General features: G+C 41.1%; 1 protein-coding gene across 1 annotated transcript in view; it reads right to left on the bottom strand.

The window, feature by feature from the left end:
• The window catches only part of adamts16 (ADAM metallopeptidase with thrombospondin type 1 motif, 16), a 226589-nt gene that overhangs the window by 131208 nt on the left and 75793 nt on the right, over positions 1–19588 (bottom strand). Inside the window, exon 4 of the mRNA XM_080216078.1 lies at positions 6262–6547. Within this exon, the coding sequence (XP_080072204.1) occupies positions 6262–6547 (286 nt within the window). The remainder of the gene's footprint in view (positions 1–6261; positions 6548–19588) is intronic.

Here is a 19588-nt window from a genome sequence, read left to right as displayed (position 1 = left end):
CATCTATGCCAATGGTGAGGATACTGTCAAGACTGAATCTCCACAGGAAATGGCTAATGCTTAGTGGGCCTCACAATACACAACAGGATTGGGAGAAAGGGCTTCACCTGGGTGGCTGAGTGAAAGCATCTGCACATAGTTCACACCCACCACACTGTCCATTAAAACACATTCCCATCATTCAGGTTTCACCATGCAATTCCTTATACTGTAACTTGCCTAGCATTCATGCTCCCATCACTGCTGCTCTGCTAGTGCTCCTGTTGTTACCTCTCAGCCAGCAACTCAGATGACTGCCAACTATGCAAAGTAATGCAGTCCAAAGCTAGGCTCTTTGCTCAGACCCTGCTCGAGGGAATCCTGCTGAGCCATTTCCCATCTCCCGCAACCTTGCGCCAGCCACACTAATCACTGGGGCAGCACTGCCTAGAGAGCATTAGGCCAAGCAAAAACACTTATAAGATACTGGATGCACAAGGATGAATAGGTTTTTTGTATTATTGATGTAATGTTGATTGGGTGAAGTTGTTGAGTGAAGGTTTTTGCCGTTTATGAAGTGATGTAGGTCATGGGGAGTTGGTGATGGGGTACCTGAAATGGATGTAGTATCATGGAATGGTAGATCCATATTGGGGAAAATGGAGAAGCTCCTTTTTACCAAAACTAAGCCTCACAATGTGGTCTCTCTGACTCTGTCCAGTAGCATCCAGCATGTGTAGTCTCTGCCTTCTCAGGCAGCCTCCAGTTCCCTGAAATGAATTTCTTAGTATGGCATCACAACAGCTGCAAATTTACAGTGTTAACCCTTACTGCTGCTGTATTGCTCCTCACTGAAGTCAGGAGAAACACAGAATTGTGTGCAAAATTGATGGACTCTCTCCCCTCCCTTCTATGCAAGGTAAACTAACAACTTGCTGAAATCGGCTGCTCCTGCCTGGAAAGATCCTGAGTGAGAAATATAATGGTATAGAATTGTTACCTTCATGGCTTCGGGCATAACCATACTCTTCCCGATTGGAGGCTCCAGCTTCTGAGGCACTGCTCCTGGCTCATTGCAACGTAGGATCAGTGCTTCTCAAGATCCTTTCTGGGGAGGGCATTCAATGCAGAGCCCTCCTCCTCCTCCCAGAGATTCCCCTGTCTGCATTTTCCTCTTATTGTCCAGATCAGAGTAAGTGGTACTGCAACTACTGCCCCCATAGCAACACAAGACAATGTTATTTTCTGCCTTTCTAAACTACAAATTGTTCCACCAAAACTTGCCCGTGCACAAGTAAATCAGAAGACCACAGTTCAGTGGCCATTCAAATAGCTCCGGAATAGGGCTCATTTTGTGATTTTTTTTTGTTTCGGGAGTGAATGAGGAACAAAACTGCCTGTTCATTCATTGACCAATTTTGATACCCTGGTATTGCACCAGCCTGATCATGTCAATGATAACATGATTATGCATCTTCAATGTTTTTTTGGCACACACAAAGGGACATCACTGCATGTACCACTTCAGTTCACCGCAGTGTCAGAAGCTGATACCAATGTTTTGCACTGTGAAACAATCAGTATTGATCTTTTCGTGCTGCTAGAAGTGACAGGGGAACAAAATATAATTTTGCAACCAGGGATGCAATGACAAACTCGGCTTGCAGGGGTGGGGAGTGTCAGGACAAGAGGTGGAGAGAAGTCAGACAGCACTCCTGCTGTATGCAAGCAGTCATGTTTTAAATATGGTTTTTAATAGCGTACAATGATCTATGGTTAAATGTGCCTAGGTGATTGCCTCCAGTCAGCAGCAAACAGCCACTAATGTTTTATATATTGATAATTAAGAGATGGAAGTTGCCACTTCAACAATTTTTTATCACAGCAGCTTGCATTTATAGTGCACCTTTAACATAGTATAATGTCTCAAGGCACTTCATAGGAATGTAATGAATCAAAAATTGTCACTGAGTCAGAGGAGACGACAATAGGACAAGCGGTCAAATGTTTTGTCATAGATACAGGTTTTTAAGCAGTGTCTTAGAGGAAGAAAGAGGTATAGAGATTTGGGGAAGGAATTCCAGATTAGTGCCAACCAAGCACCGTCACCAATGTGTGTTTGGGGGGGGTGGGGAAGCAGCGATGTTAGAATTACTGGCATGTGCCTGAGCAGATTTATACATAAATTAATCATTTCAAACTAATGTTTAGAGGAATGTGCTTTTCCTGTCACCCTTGCCTTGAAAGTAAATTCAAATGGTAAAAATGCAACTACATTCATTCACCAACTTAAAAATAAAAGGGCAAAACAACAGGAATGAATTTCTTTGGAGGTTACACAGCTCCAATAAATGGGGTTTAAGGCTGAAATTACATTGGCAGCCTTCAGCAGCAGCTCCTATTGAAGACCACAGTAAGGAGAATTGGGGGAGTGCAAAATGAATCATTATCAACTGTTTTACACAATGATACAAGATGAACTTCACTTTCATTTGATTTCTAACAATTACTTGAAATCTGATTGGTACTCATTCATGACCTCTCTCTTCTGTCTCATTCCTATTTCTGTTTCCTCATACATTCCCTCTCTTTCTCATAATTTATCCTCTTATTATGGGGCATTCTATCAATCCCCCCACCCCCCACACAATTGCTTCCTCTCCTGCAGCATCTTTCTCTCCTCTTCATTACGGAGATTGCAAACTTGCTGCTTTTTGTATCATCCATTGCCACCTGAATTTCTAACTCTGCTGGAGTTGTTTTTATACTCCAGTTTTTACTGTCTTACTGCATGTGGGTTAGATGTATAAATTATTAGCAAAGTAGTGAAAGACTCAACCTTTTCTTTCCAGCTACAGTTAAACACTGTATTTTGGCAACATTACCATTCCATTCTTCAGCAGTTTTAAATGGAAGTTGTAATTCAGGTTGACTGCATTGGTAACATTTAAATCTTTTCAGCTTCAGGGTATTTAAGAATCACAGCATGCATGGACAAAATTGGAAGATTGTAGACACTGTGATTAAAACATTTACTGTAGCTTGCACAGATCAAATGAGGCAATGTCAGACTCAGTATAAACAAAACATAAACTTGCATTATTAATAAGCTATCATTTCATATTTCTTTGGTCTTTTCATGCTTTGTTTAGCTGTCCTGCTCAACCACTCAATCCTTGTGTAGTGGGTTGCATTCCTTATGATTTTGCATCTCTCATGAGGATGCAGGGTATGGACAGAGCTCCTAAACAAAGCAAACAGAGCATTTGCAGTTTCAGCTATTGACACTATAAAGGGTCTGGGTGGTTGACATTTTTATTGGGCTGTTTTTTTCTGTCACTGAAGAATTCATTGGTTGTATTGTGATGATACTGTTCCTTTAAGAAATGTTTTTTTTAAATCACGTTTCTTGTAAAGGGTATGTTTGAAAGTCAACCCTGTTTTACACGGTGCCAATTTGTCTGGGCACCAGACAGCTCAAATGATGACAGTGCTGACGGTGTGTTTGTCTAAACTGAGTTAATGCATTTGTGTTTACTTAGGTTTCCTTTGGGGTCTCTGAATCGGGTTTTGATTAGGTTGATCAACAAGAGACAGTGTCATGTGCGAATGGTTGGAGTTAAGCTTCCAAGGAAGATGTATAGTTTCTCTTTTATTTTGAAAGTCAGTTTTTCTGCCTCGTCCTGAAAGATGCAAAAAGTGACTTTCTGTCTGTCTGTCTGTCTCTCTCTCTCTGCAGGCTGCTCTTTGGGTCTTCAGAAAACCGGTATCTCTCTGTCACTCTCTCTCCAGAGTTGTTTAAAATGCTCTGGTGGGTGAATAGGCATATAAGTATCATATCTTAGCACTGGGGCATGAGGAGAACCTTTTAAAAGGTTTCCTCAGACAGACTATAGTTCATGACACCTCTGAGGTAGAGAACTATGACACACTGAAAACTTGCCCCACTCCATGAAAGTTGTGGAGGAGTAACATGTGCCTAAACCTTCAATAGAGTTGGTGAGGTTGTGAGTGCAAAGTGAGGACTTTTGATCTGAATGAACATGCATCCTTAAAAGACACTCCCAAAAACAGGAAACCATGAAAGAGGTCAGGAATCCCAGAATTGGGTGCCAGATACCATTTTCAAATGGGCTCCTGAGTCATTCTGATTCAGTGAAAATCTAGATCAACATTTTGAGAACAGTATGACAGCATTAAAGCCATTACACTTCTACCTCTCTTCAGTTATGAAGGGTGATGTTTGAATTGAACATTAACTCTGTTTCTCCCTCTCCACAAATGCTGAGATTTTACAGCAGATTTTTAAAATTTAAAGTCAGTCAATGTCTTGCTTTTGCCTTTCAGTTTGGTAAACACAGAGCTGAGGTATTATTCACAAATTACTGTATTTTAGCAAGTCATGAGGTTAATCTCCAACGACAATGTGACAATGTATATTTGCTTCCTGAATTTCATAAAATAACTTTCTACAAAATGAATTAATAAGAATATGACAAGATTAACATCAGTTATATCCCCCCCTCCATATGTTGCTTTATTATTCAAATTGAATATTCTATACTCAATGTTCACATTTACAGCAGTTAAATTGCAGTAACCTAGTTTTGAGTATAAACCAGATTTTTCTGCGCATGTTCCCAATACTGGTTGCTAGAAAATAGAATTGGTATAATACCTCATCACTGCAATACTGAAAATTAAAGCAAAGACCAAGTTATAATGTTTACCATCCTCACAGACTTCAATTTGGAATGGAAACACTTCAGCCAGAGCTTCCTAGCTTTTTGCAATTTGTTAACGTTAAAAAGTACGTAGAAAAATAGGAGCAATGTGCTTTTAATGGCAATTGAGAATCAGAATTATCATCTTAGAACCCAATAATACAACAATTTAAGGTATCAAATCTAAAATTACATTTCTTCTCCATAATGTACATCTAGTATTATTCATTATCTTCTACTTAGTTGCAAGCCAAATCAAACCACAACCAATTTGCTTAACTCGATTCTTAGCCTTTGTGCACAAGCTGGCAGGTTGTCATTCTTGTAACCTTCTGGCACTGCAGTTATATTGTGTTACTACATTATACAACCTTTAAAAAAAATCTATTATTATAATGCTACAAAACAACAGGACAATTTCTCAGTGATAGCTGTTCTTAAACTGAAACTTTACAACTTATATTTCAAGTGCAATTTTAGAAGGTGCTAAAGGAATTAATGGCCATTTTGTTATCTTCTCTTCACTGATATCATTAAGCTGTAAGCTACTAGGAGTGAAAAAAGTCACTGAATTTGTCTTGTATTAATGACTTTCTTGCTTTGTTACACTAAACAAAATGTATCCTTTCAATTTTTAAGTAACATCTGCATTTATCCACCTCCAAATCATTGACTTTCCTGGTGTACTCAATCCTTTGTGTCCTGTTCAACCTTTTGTAAGAAAAAATACTTCTTTTCCCCTCCAGTTAAAGTAACAAGCACAGATATCAAAAAACTTGAGAAATTGAAAAGACTGACTACATGTTAGCTGCAAGGACTAGAGGACACAGCCTCAATATAAGGACGGGGGGCAGTTTAGATCAGAGTTGAAGAGGAACTTCTTCACTCAAAGGGTGGTGAATCTCTGGAATTCTCTGCCTGTTGAAGTGGCGGAGGCTACCTCGCCAAATATATTTAAGTCACGGGTAGATAGGCTTCTGATATACAGGGGAATTAAGGGTTATGGTGAGAAAGCGGGAAAGTGGAACTGATCCACTTCAGATCAGCCATGATCTTATTGAATGGCGGGGCAGGCTCGAAGGGCTAGATGGCCTACTCCTGCTCCTATTTCTTATGTTCTTATGTAACTTTATAAATAGGAGCTGCTGAATTGTATGCCCTCCAATGGCAGGGTTGGAGACAGGAGGGATGGGCATTTAATTGGGTAGGAGAGTGTAGGCTGGGGACCCTGCCACTTTCCCAACTCCACTTGATTAAAACGGGGGTGGGAAGGTTTGTGGACAGACTTCTTGTCCAGACGCTAACCGAAACCCTTAACTGGCCAATTAATGCAACCAAATAATAGTTTGATCCTTGTCACCAACATTAAGTTCTGCCTTCAGAGAGACTGATTGATAATTTAATTTGGGTTCAGCTGATGACCACAAACCTTCCAATTTTAAGATTATGAAATCATCTGAATTCTTCAATAGAATTACTATATTGCTAGTGCTTAATTACTCAATACATTACAACACTCAAAATGTGACTAAGAAAATACAATAATTCCCTTACATACATTTCTTGCGTCTTCCACAGTAGTGCTGCTTTTGAAGCTGTCCATGTTTGTAGTCATTACGGCGCCGGTGTTGATGATGATATTTATAAGCGTAACGTCCAACTCCCATTGACCTCTGGCGTGTGGTTACCTCATTATTTTGAAGATGCACTTTGGGCTCTGCAGATCTCTTATAGAGGACATGTGGATGGTGCCCTTCAGGTGCTGTGTAATTGTGCTTAAGTGCAAGGTGCTGAGGTAGTGGTGTCAAAAAGTAATCTGCTTCTTCTGTCCTTATCAAACCTGACTAGAGAGAGAGAGAGAAATACAAGAGATTTTTTTTGAAAATTTGCACACCAAATTTACAGCTGGCCAAAAGCAAGATATGGACACTTTAGATAAAGGATGATACATTGGATTAATACTTGCAAAGTACAAAATAAGAACAAAGAACAGTACAGCTCAGGAACAGGCCCTTCGGCCCTCCAAGCCTGTGCCGATCATGATGCCTGTGCAAACTAAAACCATGTGCAATTACGGAGTCCATATCCTTCCATCCCCATCCTATTCATACGCTTGTCTGGTTGCCCCTTAAATACCACTTTCGTACCTGCTCCCACCACCTCTCCAGGCAGCACGTTCCAGACATTCACCACCCTCTCTGTGTAAAAATTTGCCTTGCACACCTCCTCTAAACATTTCCCCACGCACCTTAAACCCATGACTCCTAGTACTGGACTTTTCTACCCTAGGAAAGAGCTTCTGACTATCCACTCTGTCCATGCCACTCATAATCTTGTAAACCTCTATTAGGTCACCCGTCAACTTCTGTCATTCCAGTGAGAACAAACTGAATTTATCCAGCCTTTCCTCATAGCTAGTATCCTCCAGACCAGGCAACATCCTGGTAAACCTCTTCTGTATCCTCTCTAAAGAATCCACATCCGTCTGGTAGTGTGATGCCCAGAATTGTAAACAATATTCAAAGTGAGGCCTGACTAAGGTTCTGTACAGCTACAGCATGACCTGCTAATTTTTATACTCAATGCCCCAACCAATGAAGGCAAACATGCTGTATGCCTTCTTGACTACCTTAGCCACTTTCAGTGGTCAGTGGCTACTGCCTCTCAATACTCCTAAAGGTTCTACCATTTACTATAGAATTCCTATATGCATTGGACCTTCTAAAATGCATTACCTCACACTTGTCTGGATTAAAGTCTATCTGTTATTTCTCGGCCCAAGTTTCCAAATGGTCTATATCTTGCTGTATCCTCTGACATCCTCTTCACTATCTGCAACTGAACCAATTTTTGTGTCATCTGCGAACTTCCTAATCAGACCAGCTACATGTTCCTCCAAATCATTTATTTATACTACAAACAACAAAGGTCCCAGAACGGATCCCTGTGAAACACTGCTAATCACAGCCTTCCATTCAGAAAAGCACCTCTCTACTGCTGCCCACTGTCTTCTATGGCCAAATCAGTTCTGTATCCATCTTGCCAGCTCTCCTCTGGTCCCGTGTGACTTTACCTTTCGTACCAGTCTACCATGAGGTACCTTATCAAAGGCTTTACTGAAGTCCATGTACACAACATCCATTGCCTTTCCCTCATCTCTCATCTTCATCACTACCTCGAAAAACTCAATCAAGTTTCTGAGGCACGACCTCCCCTTCAAAAAACCATGCTATCACTAATGAGTTCATTTGTTTCCAAAGTGAGTAAATTCTGTCCCTAAGGATCTTTTCCAATACTTACCCTACCATTGACGTAAAGCTCACCGGCCTATAATTTCCTGGATTATCCCTGCTGCCCTTCTTAAATAATGGAAAAACATTGGCTATCTGCCCGTCCTCTGAAACTTCACCTGTAGCCAATGAGAATATCAAGATTTCTGTCAAGGCCCCAGCAATTTCTGCCCTTGCCTCCCTCGGTATTCTGGGTAGATCCCATCAGGCACTGGGGACTTATCTACTTTAATGCTTTTTAAGTTGCCCAACACCTCCTCTTTTTTGATAGCAACATGACCCAGAACATCTACACACCCTACCCTAGACCTGCTTTCCATCAAGTCCCCCTCTTTGGTGAGTACTGAGGCAAGCATTCATTTAATATCTCACCCATTTCTTCTGTGGCAGATGTAACAGTTTGTCTTGAAAGGTCAATGATCAGGTCAGGTTTAAATTATATACCCTGTAATAAGTGCACTATGGGATACACAAAAGGTCTTTTTATCTGATGATCATCTGGAGTAATCCAACTCCCTGTTATATAACTGTTGTAACTTTTCTGGTATTATAACAAGAATCAAAGTAATCTGAGTGGAATTTTTCAGCCTCGTTCGCCAGAAAACCCTGCCTGAGGTCAACAGATCTTTGTGGTCCGCCTCTCACCTGCTCCGATTCCCGCGGCAAGTGGGACAATAAAATTCGCCCCTTTATATCACAGCTTCACAATGTGACTTCTGATAATTACAGTGTAATTATTGTACATCAGCTATTTACCTTGGCATCATTATTGGAATGGGAAAGATTAGACTGAGTTTCTTGAGCTGCAAGTGACGTGCAAATGTTCTTCATTTCCAAAACCTTTAAATTGCTTTCTTTTGTTTATTTTCACATTATATATTCATGGCCAAATAATTTTTTGGAGTTAGCACATTTAAAGGATTTCTATTCACTTTGAAATGGACTCTCCCCATTTTGGCAGCAGCAACAAAGGGTTTGCCTAGCTAACCACAACATCTCCTTCCTCTACAATCTCAGTGAAGAGCACAGATTTTACTGGGAGTCAGCAATGCAAAGTTAATTGACTCTGACCCAGGAAAAGAGGTCATAGTGAAGCTGGGTTGGACCAATGGGAAAATGTCCCATCTAACTCACTTTCAGCAACAATCTCACCCTATCTTCAATTTCCTCACATTTTTCTTCATAATTCAGTCCTTTGCCACAAAACAGGGTGGGGGCAGGGGGAACAGAGAGGGGATTTTCTGCCTGTTTTGGGTGGACAGGAATGGTGAAGGGGGAGGGAAAAAGAGCAGAAGACCGAAAGTGGCTTTTACGACAGTGGGACTTCCCCACTTGATCATCTCTGCTAGTGGTGTAACAGGGTTCATGTTTTTGTATGGTGGGAATCCCATTATGACACATTTGAAGACAATTCGTGATCTTCCTGCTGTGAGATCCCCCAAGTAGAAAATTATGCCCCAAGGTCAGTTTCACCTTTTCTCTGCATGTTTACCAAAGCTTGGAGCACGGCCTTGATCAGAATTGAACAAAACCAGAACACCACACAACTACAGCATGGCCAAAATAAAATAGACATGGACCTGTTACATAGACATATCTAGAAAGTATTAGAATCAGGAGTCACAAGGAGGTGGATGTCAATGATATTTAAGTATCAGTTATATTGGTTAAAGATGGTGGTAATGAAAAGCATTCAGCGCCTGTCTAAAGTTGGCAGCCACCGGTGCATTTTGCAGCCACTCCATGGCATAACTGACAGAGTAAGAAGTTTCACAACACCAGGTTTACCCCAGTCCAATGCCGACATCTCTACATCATAACTGACAGACCCATCATTCTCAACTCCCTCTTTGAAACTCTCCACTCAGGTGTCTGCACCTCTCAAATCATTCTAATTAGATTCGCAAACAACGTTCTCTGTGCGACCATGATCCATTCTCGTCTTCCTTGATTTTTCCACAGCTTTTGAGTTGATCAGCCATTTCACTGGTTATGTGCAGCAGGTTAGCCATTTTTCCAAAGTATAGTCACTTCGAAAAACTTACCATCTGTACTAGAAATGTGACTTGACACTATAAATGTTTTAAATATTACAGTATAGTTGTGTACGTTATGAGTTGCACAGCACATGCCAAAAACAACACAGATGGTTGTAGGAACTATGCTTGCCAGGGCTTCACGTTATGGAGACCACAAATTGTCCAATTCTTTGCCATTCACCTTTGAGGCAGAAAATAAATCTATATGTTATTACATCATCTAACAAACATACTTCTCCACTGTTTGAATACCTGCTTAACAATAAACAATGTTACATAGTGAATAGGATGTTTAAACTATCAAATTTTCAAACATACTGGATTCTCAGATATAATGCGGATACAGAACCTCAACTTTCAATTCCAGTAATGAGCACTTCCCTCCTGACTTATTATAAATCAATATAATAAATATAATTGTTAGCAGTTCAGTGGGAAACTACAGACATGCTGTGAACTTGCAGTGTACAAAGATCCCCATCACCAGATTGTCTTTGTAATACAGTATTATTGTATTCTATTATTAACCCTTATACCACATGTAGACTGCAGATGTGCCATGTTCATACACTGGTGAGGTCCATGGTTCATGAAGGTGGCTGCACATCTAAAAGTGCACTCTCCTTCAAACTGATCCAACGTCCATAACTGGAGAGACCAAAACGCTAACTTCTGGCCTTTGGATTATAGGAATGTGGTGCATGACTGATTTCACAGAGGGGTACCTTATGACACCAAGATTGGGGGAAACAGCAAATTGTGCGGGGGGTGTGGAGAGTCTGCAGAAGGATCTAGATAGGCTGGGCGAATGGGCCAGGAAATGGCAAATGGAATTTAATGTTGGCAAGTGTGAGGTGGTCCACTTTGGTAGGAAGAATGGTAGGAAGGACTATTACTTACGGGGCGAAAAACTGCAGCAGGCGACGGTGCAGAGGGACCTCGGGGTCCTTGTGCATGAGTCGCAAAAACCCAGCTTGCAGGTGCAGCAGGTGATCAGGAAGGCGAATGGGATGCTGGCCTTCATAGCGAGGGGGATTGAATATAAAAGTAGGGAGGTCTTGCTGCAGCTGTATAGGGCATTGGTGAGGCCACAGCTGGAGTACTGTGTGCAGTTTTGGGCGCCGCACCTGCGCAAAGATATTTTGGCCTTGGAGGGAGTGCAGAGGAGGTTTACTAGGCTGATACCGGAGTTGAGGGGGTTGAGCTATGAGGAGAGGCTGAATAAACTGGGCTTGTACTCGTTAGAGTTTAGAAGAATGACGGGAGATCTCATTGAGACGTATAAGATGATGAATGGGATGGATAGGATAGAGGTGGAGAGACTCTTCCCGCTCAAAAAAGACAGTAGGACTAGGGGGCACAGCCTCAAGATAAAAGGGGGGCGGTTTAGAACGGAGTTGAGGAGGAACTTCTTCACTCAAAGGGTGGTGAATCTCTGGAATTCTCTGCCCGTTGAAGTGGTGGAGGCTGCCTCGCTAAATATTTTTAAGACGCGGGTTGATGGGTTTTTGATAGGAGAGGGGATTAAGGGTTATGGGGAGAGGGCGGGAAAGTGGAACTGAGCAGCGACAGATCAGCCATGATCTTATTGAATGGCGGGGCAGGCTCGAAGGCTAGATGGCCTACTCCTGCTCCTATTTCTTATGTTCTTATAGTTCACAGTTTGACTGACAGCTCCAAATGGTCATAAAGTCTTTGAATATAACTGCTTGTTCTTATATGGGATTACGCACTTGAATTAAATTTTTTTTTATAAAGGATATAGAACATAGAACATAGAACATAGAACATTACAGCGCAGAACAGGCCCTTCGGCCCACGATGTTGCGCCGACCAGTTAAAAAACAATGACCCACTAACCTAAACCAATCCCTTTTCGTCCATAAACTTATCCACGGATCTCTTAAACGCCCCCAAACTAGGTGCATTTACAACCGCAGCAGGCAGGGCATTCCAATCCCTCACCACCCTCTGGGTAAACCTACCCCTGACATCCGTCCTATAACTACCCCCCCTTAATTTAAAGCTATGCCCCTCGTGCTAGCTTTCTCCATCTGAGGAAAAAGGCTATCACTGTCCACCCTATCTAAACCTCTAATCATCTTATATGTTTCAATAAGATCCCCTCTTAGCTGCCTTCTTTCCAGCGAAAACAACCCCAAATCCCCCATCCTCTCCTCATAGGACCTCCCCTCCATACCAGGCAACATCCCGGCAAACCTCCTCAGCACCCTCCCCAAAGCCTCCACATCCCTCCCGCAATGTGGGGACCAGAACTGCACACAGTACTCCAAGTGCGGCCGCACCAGGGTTGTGTACAGTTGCAACATGACGCTGCGACTCCCAAATTCAATCCCCCTACCAATAAACGCCAAGACACCGTATGCCTTCTTAACAACCCTATCTACTTGATTCTTGATACAGCAAGATATAGACTGGTCGGAGACCCGGGCGGAGAGACCGCAGATGGAGTCCAATCCAGACATATATGAGGGAATGCACCTTGGAAGGTCCAATACAGATAGGAAACATACAGTAAATGGCAGAACTGCCAAGAGTATTGATAGGCAAAGGGATGTGGGTGTACAGGTACATAGGTCACTGAAAGTGGCAATGCAGGCGGCGAAGGCAGTCAAGAAGGCACACGGCATGCCTGCCCTCATCGGCCGGGGCACTGAGTCTAAAAACCGGCAAGTCATATTGTATCTTTAAGCCACACTTGGAATATAGTGCTCAATTCTGGCCGCCACACCAGCAGAAAGATGTGGAGGCCCCGGAGAGTGCACAGAAAAGATTCACCAAGATGCTGCCCGGAATGGAGGACACCAACCACGAGGAGAGGTTGGAGAAACCCGGCCCGCTCCCACCGGAACGATGTAGGCCGAGGGGCAATATGATAGAAGTCTACAAGATTATGAGGAGCATGGACAATGTGGACAGTCAGAAGCCTCCTTCCAAGGTGGAAGAGTCAATTTGTAGGGGGAATAGGCTTAAGGTGTGAGGGGCAAGGCCTAAAGGAGACGTACAAGGCAGGCCCTGTCGCATAGGAGGGTGGTGGGTGCCCGGAACCCGCCGCCAGGGGAAGCAGTGGAAGCAGATACAATAAATGAACTTCAAGGGGCGTCTGGAAAAATGCATGAATAGCGTGGGAATAGAGGAACATGGTAGTGGGTTTTAGTTCAGTGGGGCAGCGTGGTCGGCGCAGGCTTGGAGGACCGAAGGGCCCGTTCCTGTGCTGTAATTTTCGTTGTTTTTTTATTCATTGAGCTAAACACGCGGCACAGGATTTCACTGGACGCATCTTAAACGAGTTGACAAATCTAACCGTAAACTGTTTCAGTTTAAAACGGCCATGTGTTAGGCAGCTTTTATGCCCTTCTTAGGCTAAACGGGTTCCAAGTAATTATGCACCACATTTTACAGAAACCAAAATTCAATTTGATTTCTCTTTTTACTCACACTAACCTAATTTGTTAACTTGGTGTTTGTATGTTAACTGCATCATCAGTTTGTCTAATTTCCTTCATAATCTTGAAAATAGGAATTAGGGTAGTTCTATTTCCTATTCACTAAACAACTTCTTTAATTTTTTTGTAACTATAATTGAAGAAATATCTTCATTGCTCACTTCCATATCTCATCAATGTTACTAATATTACTCCTGTAATTATTAGGTAACCACATTCTTTGGTCCATTTTCATCATTGTACCACACAATGCAGAATACTGAAATAAGCCTGCATTTCAATCTATATCAGTCTACAAGCAATTGAAATATTCATTTGTGATATTCTGCTCCCTTTAATATCCAGTTTTTCGAGTGAGCTGGTAGCTCAGAGTTCTACCGTAGTTTTCAAAGTGTTGCATTTCACCTTTATATATGTAGTTGAAATAATTTAAATTGATAAATGGGTATCAAAAATTAGTGTTAAGGTCTGCAGTAGACACTAATAACTTGATTTTATACCATCTCAGCATGGATCCTGAGATCTACCCATAGTAGATACAGGCTGAGTTGGCATGGGAGTGTAAAGATAGAGTGTTGGTGGGTCATGGGTAGACATGATTTGGTGCAAAGTTGGCATAAAGACCATGATAGGTGGATAGAGTTTCATAGGTTGGTGTAGGCCATAAAAGGCCATGGAAGTGACTAGAGGAGTGTAGATTGGTATGGGGCCATAAAGGTAGCACGGTGGCACAGTGGTTAGTACTGCCACCTCACGGCACCAGGGTCCCGGGTTCAATTCTGCCTCAGGTCACTGTGTACAGTTTGCACTCTCTCCCCATGTCTACGTGGGTTTCCTCTGAGTGCTCTGGTTTCTTCCCATAGTCCAAAGATGTGCAGGTTAGGTGGATTGGCCATGCTAAGTTTACCCTAGTCAATTTAGACCTTAGACTCCTTCTGTACTGTAGGGATTCTTCTATGAAAGGCCAATAGCGGGTAGGTGGAAGTGCATAGGTTAGTCTGGGGATCTGAAAAGTCATGGGAGGGTGGATGGGGAAGCAATTGGTGGCTAATGATGGCATGAATAGGGCGTAAGGAGTGTGTGGGAGGTAGGTGGTGTGGGGATGAGGGCTGCTTTTTGTTTTGTCTTTCACACAAGCTACCTCAACAGCTGGCAGCCCCTATGGCTACATACAAACTTTTTCCAGGGGCTACAGGCCTGACAGCCATCCCCAAATCACCAATTGGACCGTTTCTGATTTGGAAGCAGAAATTCAGGCCAAAACCTCCAAACTATCTCTGTATTTGAAGTCTTTGATCTGGTAGGCAACAGTCATGGTCCTGGATATACTGATAGGTTGGAGGTGATACTGTTAGCAAACTCAACCTTTAATTCAACATTCTGCTAACACTCTACACAATACGAAACTCGGTCTCTCTCCAAGCTCTCTTATCACGTGATCTTATGTCACTGAGGATGTAGATCATATATTTATATAGAACATTAACCCTTTATACTACACAATCTAAGAAAATAATGAATGTAAACATGCTAGCATGGATAAAAAATCTCAAGGGAAAATAATTTGGAATCCTAACAGACCCATGCTCACTACCAAGCGAAAACAGTGGTTCAGGGGTGGGACTTTAGGATTGGGGCTCACCCACTCCAGTGCAGCTCCAAAATGCACCATGAACCAATGCTGATGTGTAAAGACAAAAATGGCAAAGATTCTGAAGTCACACGTGGATTGAATGTGCCGCTTGCATCAGGGTTTTCCTGATGCCAGACAGACAAAATTTGACCCATAATCTTCAGTTAAATAGTAAAGCAAAGGGAGGAGAAATGTAGCAATAAAGAATCTGCACATTGCATCCACACTGACTCTCTGACAGAGTATCCTACCCAGGCCTCTCCCCTGTCCTATCCCTGTAGCCCCATACGTTTCCCATGGCTACTCCATCTAACCTACACATCTTGGGACACTAAAGGACAACTTAACATGGACGTCCCATTTAACCTGCACATCTTTGGACCATGGGAGGAAATGAGAGCAAATGGAGGAAACCCACACAGACATGGGGAGAATGTGCAACTCCACACAGTCACCCAAGGCCGGAACTGAATCCAGCTTCCTGGAACTGTAAATCAGCAGTGCTAACTGTTGAACCACCACGCCACCTCAAAGACCTGGAAATCCTGGGGGATTAATGTCACAATTTCTGTCATTCTGTAAAGTTGCTTCTTTATTAGTTGGCACAGTCCTTTCTTCTATCTATGTGATAGCTCACTACCATCAGTGCACAAGAAAAATCAGAAACATGCCAACATTAAAAATGGATGACTGCCAAATGGAAATGTAGGTCACAGCTGGGGCACTATCACTTCCAGCTACTGTTGGCAGTACAAGATTAAATCTAAATTATTGCTGACCTTTTTCCTATGTTTCCCCCACTCCTATATGCGCACTCACCTTGAATGATTCATCATCCAAAACCAAGGTCTACAAAGAGCAAGATAACTAGATCCACAAAGTTGTTTGTGTCCGGATCAAATGAAAATAATGCACCCTTCATGATCCTTTAAAATAGTACCAGTCATGTGAAAAAACAGAAAAACATTCCAGCAGATTTGAAGAAAGAGGCATGGTGTGTGTGTGTACTAGAAAATTTGATGGATTTAAGAAAATTAGAACTGAATAGTGAACCCCTAAAATGGTTAACTTAAAAGTAATGATCTTTTCATGCAGCTGGACAGAAACTCAAAGGCAGGTAAATGTTTTATGAAGAATAGATACTTTTTATTGAAGAACTGCAACATTTAAGAGAAACACAAGTTTTCCCTAAAAAGCAGACATGTCCTAATTTCCACTGGAGTTCTCTTGATTCCCTGCAGTTTTGAATTGTGAGATAAGTATAATCCAGTTAAATTGGCTGTTTCCATTGCTGCTCAAGGAGTTGCACCAAACTCTCACTGAAATGACAGTCAGAGATCAAATAATCCACTAGTAGATTCAAGGTTCAAAGTTTCAGTGAAACACCAGAAGTTTTAATAGTATTGTAGGGTTTAAACAGAAATACCTCATGCTAAACTTAAGCTCAAGCTTCAATTTGCATGAGGTATTTCAGTTTAAAACTGTGAGCTCCAATAATTGATCTGAGGAAACAGCTTGGAGATGAATTGCTTAGTTAGAAAAATTGAGTAATTTCTGTACCAAACCATCATACAGACCCAATGTGTTTGAATTTGTTGCAGGGATGCAACACTGGGCATCCCTGCAACAAATTGTGCCTCGAACATTAACAGTCAGCTACGTGATGGGATCACAAATGGCAATCATGCAACTGGCAGATTCCTATTCCTGAATTTGCTGGGTGTTTGCAACATAGCGGTTGTCTACCTGTTTTTATTTCCTTGGTACTAACCCACAATTTACCAGATTTCAATTCTATTTCACAAACTTGCCGTGCTGGGATTCAAGCTCATGACGGGTATCATTACCACCATCAGTCGCATGTCCATTATTAACCGTGCTTAGATGACTAGGCTTTGAACGATCAGAAACATACAATGTTTCACTGTCTGTATTATCTCTGATTGAATTGAACCGCTATAAAACAATGAATGCTCCATGTGGGTGCTGGAAGGCAGTGGCTGCTTCAATATTACTTTGAAACCAAGAGATTCAGATAAGGTAATGGAGAAAAATCTCCATCAGTTTATGAATCTCAGCAGAACTCTGACTTTGAACTGAAGACTTATCTAATCAAGCATCTGTTGCATTATACAACATATCTTCACATACATTTTAAATTGCTGCGCTGCTCTAGAAAGATGTGGAACTTATCTGACTTGCAGTTAAAAATACTGCAGATTAACTTCAGAAGAGTATAATCAACTTTAATCAGATTGTAACTCTAAAATACTCACTTTGCCCATGAAAGTGATATGAACTCAAGTAGGTTTTATAGCTGCTTGTCAGGAAATTTACTGGACAGGATTTATTATAATTGTAAGAAATGCAAGAAAATAATGTTTCAAAAGGACAATTACAAATACGAACAATTACTGCAGAAAGTCACAGAAGCAGAACTGATTATTTGCAGCTTATGTATTCAAATGCATGAAATGAAATACCCACGCAAATTTTTAAAAAATTATTGTTTGCCAATACAGACAGTCTCAATTTTAGTCAGTTGCAATTGGATCAAGTTAAATGGCCTTTAAAAGATGGTATCATCACCATCACCAGCAAACGATCGAATAAGTTAAGATTCTGAAATCGACTGCTTCAATAAACAGACAGCACGTGCTTGACAAAGTTTTCATTTTATTATTAGTTTGGAAACACAGGCCTTTTGCGATATTACACAACTCTAAATTAAAAAAATCCACTGATTGTGCTAGAAATGATATACAGCACTGCTGCAACTGAGCTGATTCTATATTTTTTGTTGTATAATTTAGTAATTACAAGAGCACCATTTTAAAGTTGCAATTCTAACTATTTTCTATAAAAAGAAATCCATTTGCTTTTTCAGAAAGAAAACTCACACCCAATAGAAAATCTCAAATGAGGAGCCACATTTTCGCATGAACTATTGAATTTTTAAAAATCATTTTAGGGGATGTGGGCGTCACTGGCTAGGCCAGCATTTATTGGCCATCCCTGGATGCCCTTCAGAATCCAGCTGTGAAAGAGCTGGATTACTGGTATTCCTTGGTTCAGTTTGCACTAACTCGCAAATTCAAATACAACATAACTCTCCAATGTTTGAGGGCTTTTGCTTAAATGAAACAAATATTCTATTTCATACAGGCAGACAATGCAACCCTTGATCATTTACCAAAGTGCTGGCAAACATCCCTTAGTTCTTTTTAAATAAGGTTCATCTGGTCTGCAACTGGAACTCTTAAGAGCATATACATGAACAGCACCAAACATGAAGTGAATTAAATAAATGTATGGTGGAGATCACATCTCATTAACTAACTGTTTCTGGATGCACAATTCACCATTTGCAATATGTGCAACTGAAAATCATCGGTATTAGTATTGGAAAGGGGGAATTTTCAAGATTTAAGACTTGGTTATGAAGGAGAAATTTTAGTTGCGAGGTCAACGGAGAAGGGCACAAAATCCTCTCAGAAGAAGCAAGACAATTTAAGGAAGGCAAAGCGAAGGAACAAGAAGAGGAAAAATAATGATATACCAAAGGAAAGTAATAGGCTGTGAACTACACAGAGAAAAAAAAATCAGAAAGAAATGGATTAGATCTCAAGATAAAAATCATACGGATTGAGACAAGGGGAAGACAAAGGATGAGAGAAAACAAAAATATGTTGGAAGTTTGAAAATTTTGCAATGTATGATTTAGATTAATATCTTTTATTCATTATTCCACAGACTACTCAATGGATCAACAAACATGTGACCAATTATTGTGGACCTTTAACAATCTAATTTCTATCCATAATAGTTAATTATTGTTTAAGCAGCAGTTTAAGCATTGTTGTAAAAACTTTTGCAGGTAGATTGATGACTCCACTAAGATTTTCACTCGCATTTTGTAGCCTTGTAACTAAGGAAACAACGAGTTGGATTTTCAGAGTCAGGAAGACGCTCTAGGACTTGCAAAATGATGGGCAGAGCCCAGGTGCAGAAATCCCACCCCCAGGTAAAATTTTTGTCAGTGGGAGGGATGGGGCAGAGATTGATTCATATGGACAGGAAACCCAATTTTAGTTGGTCTATTTTAAATTAGTGCTAAGTTCAAACAGGTTCCATTGTAGCCTTAATTTGCAGTGTGGGAGCCACAAATTGATGGAATAGACATAAACGCTCTTGATAGCTGGATACATTATGTATAACTGCCATGATCTGAAGCTTTTTAAATGTTCCACACTTAAAAGTTAAAGAACCTCTGCTCAACTGCTCCAATTGACAAGCATAGGTCAGAAAACAAAGTAGCAAAAGGTCAGGCAGTTTCAAAAGAGCCCTTTGTTGGCATTTCCCCAAGATCAAGAATTACATTATCATGAAAGTTTGGCTGATTTTCTGAAGTGACAATTGTCTCAGCAGGATATTCAGAGTTCACATTCTATTTGAC

Source organism: Carcharhinus amblyrhynchos, chromosome 2, assembly GCF_965287045.1.
Source record: "Carcharhinus amblyrhynchos chromosome 2, sCarAmb.v2.hapA, whole genome shotgun sequence".
NCBI lineage: Eukaryota > Metazoa > Chordata > Chondrichthyes > Carcharhiniformes > Carcharhinidae > Carcharhinus > Carcharhinus amblyrhynchos.
The sequence above is the reverse complement of the archived record's forward strand: the minus strand, read 5'-3'. Positions and strand labels throughout refer to the sequence as shown.